Source organism: Oryza sativa, chromosome 9, assembly GCF_034140825.1.
Source record: "Oryza sativa Japonica Group chromosome 9, ASM3414082v1".
Taxonomy (NCBI): Eukaryota; Viridiplantae; Streptophyta; class Magnoliopsida; order Poales; family Poaceae; genus Oryza; species Oryza sativa.
In genome coordinates, this window is record NC_089043.1 from 22,926,102 (window position 1) to 22,937,220 (window position 11,119).

Here is an 11,119-nt window from a genome sequence, read left to right on the forward strand (position 1 = left end):
GTTGGATACTTCCGGCCTCATCGGTTACTCATATTTTCTAATAAGCCATTTTGGTTCATTAGATAATAAAAAACTAATTTATTGGTAAAACTTTTTATACATGTGTTCTTAACGATTTAAAAGTCGATGCTGAAAAAAAAACTATGTTGAAAAAAATCTTTAAATCAACTTCAAAATTAAGTTTAAAAATTCAAATTTTATCTTTTGCTTTGGCTTATTAAGGCAACCGATGGGGCTCTTCTTCTTTCTGTACAGAAAACAATATAGTTCATTAGCACATGATTAAATATTAGTAAAAGAATAAAAATAGATTAATATGATTTTAAAAATTCAACTTTTCTATAGTAAATTTTTTTAAGAAAAACACAATGTTTAGTTGTTGAAGAAATATGCATGAAAAACAAGGGAGTAAAAAGTGGAAAAGTGGTGTTTCTACCCTTCAACCAGATGCAGCCATGCAGGTCATCTGCAATATTGTACATGCAATATTGCTCACTGACATGTGAACCCCATAGCCTCTCGGGCTCACATGTAAGTGAGCAGTACTGCTCAATTGTCCTTCAACCATCCTGTGGTCAGCACCACAAATGGACGGAACGAGAGATCGTGCGGTTGCACATGATTTAACGCCTTAATTAACTACTCCAAGATATTAACCGCACTAATGTCCTGCACCTGTGTTTGACTCGAGAGGGTAATTAGCGTGGACGTCACTAATGATGGTCGTCGTCTACTCGTCTTTCGTACTCAGTGCGATCGATGAAGTGACAGTAAATGTTAGCTAGCCATGCACTTTGTACAGTTTCTTCGCCCATTTCTGCACGCGGCTGACTGACCAGATGCAATGCACTTGTACACGTTTGGTAGGCCGTCTTCGATCCATTCCCGGTTAATCAAATGATATATGTAATTATGTATATCTTCTCTTGTATATATGCAGCATGCTAGTATAATGTTAGGTACAGTTCTTTTGGGTTATTTTTTTTATCTCGATTTTGTCATGGCAACTACGAGCAAACGCTGCTTTTCCTGCTTGTCCTACGAGCCTGAACAAACGGCAGGATGTTGCACAAAGTGACAGTCCTTGTTAGGTTTCTGCTCTTCTGCACTGCACTATCCATTTGCAAATATTTTGCATGGAAGCTAGCAGAAAATGCTATGTGTTGTTCATGAGTCTAATCAAAGTTAATTAATCAAATCTGATGCTGTCTAAGGAGCATATTGGAATGCATCAATCATATGAGTGTGTGTAACTTATTGGTGCCCTTTGTGTGCCAATGTCTCATCCTCTGTCATGTTCTCAATGTATCAACGCTGTAACTTCTCAAGAATCAATGTTTATGTACTACTACTACAACTACATAGTTTAACTAACTCCTAACCAGGGCTAAACTGAACCAACTAAACAATTACGGAGTATTACTGAACAACAAGAACAGCGCTTAATTAGCAATGCGCGTTTCGTTTCATCTCACGCAGCAATGACACACGCTTGCAACGCACCAGCTGTGTTTGTGATCACTTTGTCAGTGCATCAGCAAATCGAGCACTGCATGCATACGCATTTCCTGCTTTCTGGCGTGGTGGAGGCAGGAAAGCAACCTCCAACATATCAGCATTCACCACCCAATATATTACACAATTTGTGACACAGGTCGGTCTCTCTGCCTGCCTTTCGGAACGGGAAGAGGTGTCATTTTCCTATGCCCATTTCGATCGTAGCCAAATTGATCTAGATTTGAAATAAATTATATATATATATATATATATATATATATATATATATATATGGCAACGTAATCCTTCTGTTTTAAAATATAAGCATTTCGCATTCAGGTTCCAATGGGCAAGAATTCAAGCATTCTAATCAATCAGGTGCTTATACGGTGAATCCAGACAATTCGAAATTTGACCGGAATTCTTTTTTCTTATCCTTTATCTTTGCTAAACATCATAGGAACATTTACATTTAGAGCGATGCTGGGGATCCACTTAATTTAAGTGGCTCCGACTTGACGTACGACTGATCTAAACGGCAATTTACGCTCAGTCTGTGTTTAGTTCCACACTAAAATTAGAAGTTTAAAAAAATAGGAATGATGTGATGGAAAAGTTGAAAATTTGCGTACGTAGGAAAGTTCGATGTGATAAAAAAATTAGAAGTTTGAAAAAAAAGTTGAAATCTAAACAGGGCCTCCGTAGTGCGCGTGTTCGTGCTCGTGCAATCAAGTTGGATCGAGTTGGGAGTTGGAGTTGACAGTTCGTCACTAGCTCGATCGCTAGTCGTCGCCGTGTGTGTAATGCCATGGTGCTCCTTGATCGGACGCCGGCTAGTAGCTAGCCAGCAGCGTGTGTGGCGAACAACCTAATCTTTTTCCTTCGCACGGGCGGCCGGCTGACGGCGACGAGCCGCCGACGACGAGGAGGACGACTTTGACGCCCGCGTGTGGTGTGGACCAGGGCACCAACAGCAGTGGTGGTTTATGCGTTGCCAACTACTGACGAGATGCTATATAAGCAGCAGCAATGGCCATCGCTTCAGCTGCACGGACAAATTAAGCGAGGGAGTGAGAGCTAGCTAACTCAGGCTCAGCCAACTGATCGCGAGCTGTGACGAGGTGATCACCATGGCGTCCTCGTCGTCGCTTCTTGTTCGTGGGAGAGCGTTCGCGCTGGTTGTGGCTGTAGCTCTGGTGGCTGCTCCTCGCCGGATTAATGGCGGCGCCGCCGGGCCGGCGGCGAGGACGAACGACCCCAACTGGCACGTCTTCAGCGTCAGCTCGCTGCTGCCGAGCTCGGCCTGCACTGCATCGAAAGGTAGTGTCAGTTTTGCAGCCTGTCTCCTTTCGCAACTGTATCTGAAACTGAAGCAGTTACTGCGGAAAAATAATGTAACCTGGTCGGCCATTAACCATCTCGATCGAACTTGCTTTATATAAATCTCGTCCATTTGATCAAACTGAGGAATTGAAAAACCCAATAAGAAATCTGTTAGGCCAATTTGGAGTATGGTTAGTCTGTATCCTGCAAACAAGTATTGTGACTGAAGTAGCATCTGCATTATTCTGAAATTTTAGTACCACTGAAACTCAGCTACCGTGATAGCATATGCAGCATATATCGAATTTATAAGATATTCTAAGGGAAACATAATATGTTTTACAGTAGTATTGATCAGAATTACATCAGGTAATCTGTTGCTGATTGATGCGAGTAAACTTTTGGCATGCTGATGACTGATCACTACACAAAATTTTCAGTGCAGTAAAAAGCTTTGGGGCGGTTCAGATTAAAGCCATTTTTAACCATACCATTTTTTTTAAGTTGTCAAAAAATATATACGTTTAGTTTATTGCCAAATATGATAAATAAATAAATAATCCTACTAAAATTTTAGCAATACTACCATCTTACCATCTTGCCAAAATTTGGTAAGATTTATTTTAGCTACAATCTGAACATTCCCTTTCTTTGCTTCGAGTTGCATTTGCACAAATTGCATTTCTCATTTTCCCATTCTGTTTTTCTTGCAGCGGCGTCCAACTCGTCGGCTCTCGGCGTCGTGCACCGGCACGGGCCGTGCTCGCCGGTGCAGGCTCGTCCTCGCGGCGGCGGCGGCGCTGTCACCCACGCCGAGATCCTGGAACGCGACCAGGCCAGGGTCGACTCCATCCACCGCAAGGTCGCCGGCGCCGGGGGCGCGCCGTCGGTGGTCGACCCGGCACGCGCCTCGGAGCAGGGCGTGTCGCTGCCGGCGCAGAGGGGCATCTCCCTCGGCACCGGCAACTACGTCGTGTCCGTCGGGCTCGGGACGCCGGCGAAGCAGTACGCCGTGATCTTCGACACCGGCAGCGACCTGTCGTGGGTGCAGTGCAAGCCCTGCGCCGACTGCTACGAGCAGCAGGACCCGCTGTTCGACCCGTCGCTGTCGTCGACGTACGCCGCCGTGGCGTGCGGCGCGCCGGAGTGCCAGGAGCTCGACGCGTCGGGCTGCTCGTCGGACAGCAGGTGCCGGTACGAGGTCCAGTACGGCGACCAGTCGCAGACCGACGGCAACCTCGTGCGCGACACGCTGACGCTCTCGGCGTCGGACACGCTCCCGGGCTTCGTCTTCGGGTGCGGCGACCAGAACGCCGGGCTGTTCGGCCAGGTCGACGGGCTGTTCGGCCTCGGCAGGGAGAAGGTGTCGCTGCCGTCGCAGGGCGCGCCGAGCTACGGCCCCGGATTCACCTACTGCCTACCGTCGTCGTCGAGCGGCAGGGGCTACCTGTCCCTCGGCGGCGCCCCGCCGGCGAACGCGCAGTTCACGGCGCTGGCCGACGGCGCGACGCCGTCGTTCTACTACATCGACCTCGTCGGCATCAAGGTCGGCGGCCGCGCGATCAGGATCCCGGCGACGGCGTTCGCGGCGGCCGGCGGCACGGTGATCGACTCCGGCACGGTGATCACCCGCCTCCCGCCGCGCGCGTACGCGCCGCTCCGCGCGGCGTTCGCGCGCTCCATGGCGCAGTACAAGAAGGCGCCCGCGCTGTCCATCCTCGACACGTGCTACGACTTCACCGGCCACCGGACGGCGCAGATACCCACGGTGGAGCTGGCGTTCGCCGGCGGCGCCACCGTCAGCCTCGACTTCACCGGCGTGCTCTACGTCTCCAAGGTGTCGCAGGCGTGCCTGGCGTTCGCGCCCAACGCCGACGACTCGTCCATCGCCATCCTCGGGAACACGCAGCAGAAGACGTTCGCCGTCGCGTACGACGTTGCCAACCAGAGGATCGGCTTCGGCGCCAAGGGATGCAGCTGATTACAATCCGAGATGATGAATCAATCGATCATTTTGTTTTGTTACAGTGACATATATATGGGGAAAAAATAGTGAAAAAAAACTGCAATAAATAAGCATCATCGATAGTGACATGGAAGAAGTTGAAAACCGTTAAAAATATTTTTGATGCAAACCAGTTCGGGCTAGTAACAGTATTACAGTGTGCCTGATAGTAGCACATTTCAGGCTTTATTTAATTATTTTTTTATCACTCTCTGGACACTGAACAGTGAACACTATACTACCACAAGAGGCAGCAGCTCACACAGTGAAAACCGAAAAGATGTTACGGTGGTTTATGGTACGAGTGTAAGTGGCGTGAAATCCACTTGTAGGCTAAAATAAACCGCAAATCCACTTATAAATTAAAATAAGTGGGTTCGCGGCTCACCGACCAACACCCATAGTCTACCCACTTACACCGTCTATGGCACGCCATGGTGATTGATGGCGTCGGTGGCGGTGTCAACGCGGCCGGTGCCGGCGGCGGCAGCGGCGGTGTCGCCTTGTTGGTGGCGGCGCTGTGTGGCGACGGGGACGGCGGTGCCGGGGATGGTGGGGGCGTCGGTGCCGCAGCCGCCGTGGGGGACGTCGGAGACGGGGAGGTGGCCGCGGGCGCCGTAGGCGCGCAGCTTGTAGTCCTCCAGGCCGTCGTCCTTCTTGTACTGCACGTACGGGCTGGTGTCCATCGGCAGCTGCACCGTGTCGCCGGCGTCCGGCTTCCTCTGCTGCTGCTGCTGCTGGGTCTCCTTGGTTGCCTCCATTGCAAGTCCTCCGCTTGATCTGCAGCAAGAGTGCAGCCTTGTTTCTCTGAATGTGTACTTGACCTGGTAGTATCCAACACTGTTTATAATGGATGTTGCTTTTGGCCTACTACTAGTAGAATCCAAGACTAGTTTTATGTGTGTGGATAGAGCTAGGGATTCGGGTTTCATGGCCACCTCGCCATGGCAGTGCACCAGGTGTCAAGCAGAGGAAGTACTCACGACGGGCAATCGACACGTACCTCTAACCTCTGCCTCCGATCCGATACAGATGCACGTGAGCTCAGCCAGCAGATCAGCCGACACGTACCTCACGATGTCCTCACAACGCAAAAACGCATATGTGCTCCATCTCTCAACCGGCGGATCAGTTCGTCAGTTGGGTTTGTGCTAGAGCGGAGGGGCAGAAATTACTGGTCCACTACTACTAAGTAGTACTCGAGGTCGACCAAAGATGATTGAAACAACGAAAAGATGATTGAAACGGAAACAGAAAGCTCTCGAGGTCGACCAAAGATGATTGAAACAACGAAATTCCCTGCAGATGGTTAATTGATCAAAGCAAGAAGACATTCGAGGCATTCTATCTTGCAGGCATCAACAGTGAACAAACATTCCATCACTCATTCAAACTAAATAGCCTTGTACTAACAAATTGAAGTTCAAGAATACTGCAGGCTAAAAATGGTCCATCATTCCATCAATTTGCAGCAACCAGGCATACTAAGCTTACCATCCACTATCTAGCCATACAATAACAGATGGAAGAAGTTCCAGCATACTGCGGGCAAACAATGGTCCATCATTCCATCAATTTGCAGCAACCAGGCTTATTAGGAAGAAGTTCCAGAATACTGGTCGGGCTGCTCACAACAGCTACTTGGAATACTCAAGTTCAAGATGGAAATTGGCACACTCCAAGGGATTCAGCCAACATAATTTGATAAAAAAAGACGTTATAAGTATGAATAAGAAGCTGGCATATACTTCGGCTAGTAGCATTGCAACGCAAACAGTATGACAAGGTACCACGCATTGTTTAAGAGCTAAGACAAAGACAAAACTGATGCATCCAACGTACCAAAAAGAAAGCGAACAGCAGCAGTCAGATAGCTATGAGAAGAGAACTAGGAGAGGGATAACTAGAAGGGACAGAATGGCATCCATGGGTCCATGACGTTTAGTCGACCTCCTCCATCTTGCTCTCGCCGGCGTCGTCCTCCAGCGGCGGCATGTCGGCGTCAGCCTCGGCGGACTCGTCCTCGTCGATGCTCAGGCCGAGCTTGAGCATGCGGTGGATCCTGGTGCCGAAGGTGTTGGGGTCCTCCAAGCTGAAACCGGAGGTCAGCAGGGCAGTCTCGAAGAGCAGCATCACCAGGTCCTTCACGGACTTGTCATTCTTGTCCGCATCGGCACGCTTGCGGAGCTCGTCCATGATGGCATTCTCCGGGTTGATCTCCATGGTCTTCTTGCTAGACATGTAGCCGGCCATGCTGGAGTCCCTCAGAGCCTGGGCCTTCATGATCCTCTCCATGTTAGCAGTCCAGCCATACTCCCCAGTGACTAGACAGCAGGGAGAGTCCACCACACGGTCAGAGACAACAACCTTCTCCACCTTGTCACCGAGCACCTCCTTGATCACCTTGCACAGACCCTCGAACTTCTCCTTGAGTTCCTCCTGCCGCTTCTTCTCGTCCTCACTCTCATCAAGCTTCAGACCTTCCTTGGTGGCAGAGACGAGCTTCTTGCCTTCAAACTCCTTAAGCTGACCAACAGCGTACTCATCAATGGCATCAACCATGTACAGGACCTCATAACCCTTCTTCTTCAGCTTCTCGAGGAAGGGGGAGTTCTCAACAGCCTTCTTGCTCTCACCAGTGATGTAATAGATCTCACTCTGGCCCTCCTTCATCCGGGTTACGTAGTCCTTGAGGCTGGTCAACTCATCACCACTCTTGGTGGAGTGATACCTCAGGAGCTCAGCAATCTTGGTCCTGTTGGTGGAATCCTCATGGATGCCAAGCTTGAGATTCTTGGAGAAAGCCTCGTAGAACTTGTTGTAGTCTTCCTTGTTCTCAGCGATCTCAAAGAAGAGCTCCACGCACTTCTTCACAAGGTTCTTGCGGATCACCTTCAGGATCTTGTTCTGCTGGAGCATCTCACGTGAGATGTTGAGGGGAAGGTCTTCAGAATCAACAATGCCCTTGACAAAGCTGAGCCACTCTGGGATCAACTCCTCACAGTTGTCCATGATAAACACCCGGCGTACGTACAGCTTGATGTTGTTTTGCTTCTTCCTGGTGTCAAAGAGGTCAAATGGCGCTCTCTTTGGTACAAACAGGATGGCCTTGAATTCAAGCTGACCCTCCACAGAGAAGTGCTTGACAGCCAGATGTTCCTCCCAGTCGTTTGTCAAGCTCTTGTAGAAAGCAGCGTACTCTTCCTTGGTGATCTCCTCTGGCTTCCTCAACCAAATGGGTTTCTGCTTGTTCATCACGTTCCACTCGTGAGAGACTTCCTTGATCTTCTTCTTTTTCTTCTCTTTCTCTTCCTTCTCCTCATCAACATCCTCAACCTTTCCCTCCTCAGCATCCTTCTTCTCTTCCTCGTCTTCATCATCAGAAATCTCCTTCTCAGTTGTCTTCTCAGTCCATAGGGAGATAGGGTAGCTGATGAACTCAGAATGCTTCTTCACCAGATCCTTGAGGCGACGCTCCTCAAGGTATTCCAGCTGCAAGCAAAAATTGCAGTTGTTTATTAAACAACAAACAGCAAGAGAACACAAGAGACAAGAAACAAAACAAACAATACAAGTATTTATTTCAACAAGGTGTTATGCTGCTATGCATTCTGATAAGAACATTGGGACAAACGATATACTCCCTCCGTTTCGAAATGTTTGACGCCGTTGACTTTTTAGCACATGTTTGACCGTTCGTCTTATTCAAAAAAATTAAGTAATTATTAATTCTTTTCCTATCATTTGATTCATTGTTAAATATATTTTTGTGTAGGCATATAATTTTACATATCTCACAAAAGTTTTTGAATAAGACGAACGGTCAAACATGTGCTAAAAAAGTCAACGGTGTCAAACATTTCAAAACGAAGGGAGTATATAAATTGATTAGCAGAATACAACAACAAAGACAGACCATAACTATGTAACAATGTTAGCATACAAGGAAGTCATAACTACAGCACAAAAGAACAGAGACAAGCTGAAAAGCAGTAAATCTCAAAATTCATTTCATGTTAATGGAAAACAGTAAGATGTATACAACTAAATCTCAAAATTCATTTCATATTAATGGAAAACAGTAAGATGTATACAACAGCAAATATGCATTGTTACAACTAATACTATTGCTTCATTAAGTGATTACTACCGAGGAAACCCAGATCACTAGTTCAGAATTACAGTTTAGCGGCATTGTTAATTTTTAGTCAATATAACCAAGAGAGCAAGATACCACTATTCCAAAAACTGCTGTACACCCCTAATCTATACAGTTCATTTATTGTAGCATACAAGGAAGTCACAACTACAGCACAAAAGAACAGAAAGACAAGCTGAAAGCAGTAAATCTCAAAATTCATTTCATGTTAACGGAAAACAGTAAGATGTATACTACACCAAATATATATTGTTACAACTAATACTATTGTTTAATTAAGTGATTACTACCAAAGAAACCCATATCACTAGTTCAGAATTACGGTTTATCAGCAATGTTGATTTTCAGTAAATGTAACCAAGAGAACAAGATACCACTATTCCAAAAACTGCTGTACACCCCTAATCTATACAGTTCATTTATTGTACTACAAAATGAGCACCATGTCATCAAGACAACCTCTTATTAAAGTAGCAAGAATATTTCTTCAGAACATGCTAACAGTCAAGAAAGATCATGTACACTGGTAGCATGCCAACTCAACCATACAGGCCCGAACTCATCCAATTGTCATATGTACAGAACATCTAAAGTTCTGACAAAAAAAACATCACATGGACAGCAACATATATCACACAAGTAATAGGAATTCACAAGAGAAATGTGCTGAATCTTATACCTGATCATCCTTGAGGTAGAGGGTGATCTTAGTACCCCGTCCAAGCTGCTCACCAGAGGTATCACGTGTAACAGTGAAGGACCCACCGGCCTGTGACTCCCACACATACTGCTCGTCGTCGTTGTGCTTGGTGGTCACAACAACCCTCTCAGCAACAAGGTAGGCGGAGTAGAACCCGACACCAAACTGCCCAATCATGGACACATCAGCACCAGCAGCGAGCGCCTCCATGAACTCCTTGGTCCCCGACCTGGCGATGGTACCGAGGTTGTTGACGAGGTCCGACTTGGTCATGCCGACACCACTGTCGATGATCGACAGGGTGTTGCTAGCCTTGTCGGGGACAATGTGGATGAACAGCTCCGGCTGCGCATCGAGCTTGCTCTTGTCCGTGAGGCTCTCGAACCTAATCTTATCCAATGCCTGCAGAAACCACACACACCCATGTCACATCGAATTCATCACCCAAACACACAGATCTGTAAAAGCATCAGCACACTACCACACTATACAGATTACACGCACGGGTAAACACACAACCCTCGCTGATTTGTAACAAGTTTATGCTAGTGCTCAGATGTGGCCATATTCACATTTCGATGAGTAAAACAAACAAATAAACTAGCACAAACTCTACAAATCACGAGTCAACGCTCACACCTCATTGATTTGAAACAGGTCTACGCCCTATCAGTATATGATCCTCAGATGCCGTCACGCTCACAGATCGACGCGTACAACAACAGCAAAGAGCACATAAGCAAGCACCGATTTCGATTCCTCGACGAGAGGGGATTAATTTCGGGGGCGGCGCAAACTTACATCGGAGGAGTTGGAGATGAGCTCGCGGAGGAAGATCTCCTTGTTGGAGTAGAAGGTGTTGATGATGAGGGACAGCAGCTGGTTGATCTCGGCCTGGAAGGCGAACGTCTCGGTCTCCGACGCCATGGCTTCCTCCTCCTGTGCTCCTGAGATCTCGGGGGCGTGGAGAGGACGAGAAGAAACGAGAGGCGGCTAGGGTTTGGAGGGGTTTCCAAGAGGACGCGAGATGGAAGAGGAGGGAGAGTATTTAAGGGATCCTGTGGTTCTAGAAGCATCTACACGAACCTAGAAGCCGGCGAGGCCGTAGTGGCCCTTGACTAAGTTGCTGCTGGGCCTTTTCTCGGGGAAGTCACGGGCCTTCAATAATCTGTGATCCGCTAGGAATAAGTCCACTTGCTGTCCCTCAGCTTTACGTCGATTTTCAGTTGGCATTCCTAAACTGCAGTACAATAAATGATTTTTGCAAAACCATTCAAACCAGATCATAAGGCAGCAGGAGGCATCGTAGTCAGAAAAAAAATGATTCTAAGGTTTTCATAGGTTATGTATGATACCATTGACCTTTTGAGATACATTTGACCATTCGTCTTATTAAAGAAAATGTAATTATTACTTATTTTATTGTGAGTTGATT

General features: G+C 47.2%; 3 protein-coding genes across 3 annotated transcripts; 1 reads left to right on the top strand and 2 right to left on the bottom strand.

The window, feature by feature from the left end:
- Positions 1-2,310: 2,310 nt before the first annotated feature.
- Positions 2,311-5,033, top strand: LOC107276269 (aspartyl protease family protein At5g10770). The gene is made up of 2 exons (XM_015755628.3): positions 2,311-2,817; positions 3,534-5,033. The coding sequence occupies exons 1-2, from the start codon at positions 2,628-2,630 to the stop codon at positions 4,799-4,801; spliced, it is 1,458 nt and encodes a 485-aa protein (XP_015611114.1). The 5' UTR covers positions 2,311-2,627; the 3' UTR covers positions 4,802-5,033.
- LOC107278284 (uncharacterized) lies at positions 3,698-5,642 on the bottom strand. The gene has a single exon (XM_015755632.3). It carries the CDS (start codon positions 5,584-5,586, stop codon positions 5,248-5,250), a length of 339 nt encoding a protein of 112 aa, XP_015611118.1. The 5' UTR covers positions 5,587-5,642; the 3' UTR covers positions 3,698-5,247.
- Positions 5,643-6,549: 907 nt separating this feature from the next.
- On the bottom strand, positions 6,550-10,706 carry LOC9267802 (heat shock protein 81-3-like). Its single transcript, XM_015755627.3, has 3 exons — positions 10,486-10,706; positions 9,664-10,086; positions 6,550-8,317 (listed from the first exon to the last, which is right to left on the bottom strand). Exons 1-3 carry the CDS (start codon positions 10,609-10,611, stop codon positions 6,767-6,769), a joined length of 2,100 nt encoding a protein of 699 aa, XP_015611113.1. The 5' UTR covers positions 10,612-10,706; the 3' UTR covers positions 6,550-6,766.
- Positions 10,707-11,119: the final 413 nt, after the last annotated feature.

What these genes read in the sequence shown, in the direction of transcription:
- LOC107276269 (XM_015755628.3), top strand. Translation starts at nt 2,628, where the DNA reads ATGGCGTCCTCGTCGTCGCTTCTTGTTCGTGGGAGAGCGTTCGCGCTG. An exon ending in GGCCTGCACTGCATCGAAAG is followed by an intron (nt 2,818 to 3,533) that starts GTAGTGTCAGTT and finishes TTTTTCTTGCAG; the next exon opens with CGGCGTCCAACTCGTCGGCT.
- LOC107278284 (XM_015755632.3), bottom strand. Translation starts at nt 5,586, where the DNA reads ATGGAGGCAACCAAGGAGACCCAGCAGCAGCAGCAGCAGAGGAAGCCG.
- LOC9267802 (XM_015755627.3), bottom strand. Translation starts at nt 10,611, where the DNA reads ATGGCGTCGGAGACCGAGACGTTCGCCTTCCAGGCCGAGATCAACCAG. An exon ending in TCATCTCCAACTCCTCCGAT is followed by an intron (nt 10,087 to 10,485) that starts GTAAGTTTGCGC and finishes TGGTTTCTGCAG; the next exon opens with GCATTGGATAAGATTAGGTT. An exon ending in TCTACCTCAAGGATGATCAG is followed by an intron (nt 8,318 to 9,663) that starts GTATAAGATTCA and finishes TTTTGCTTGCAG; the next exon opens with CTGGAATACCTTGAGGAGCG.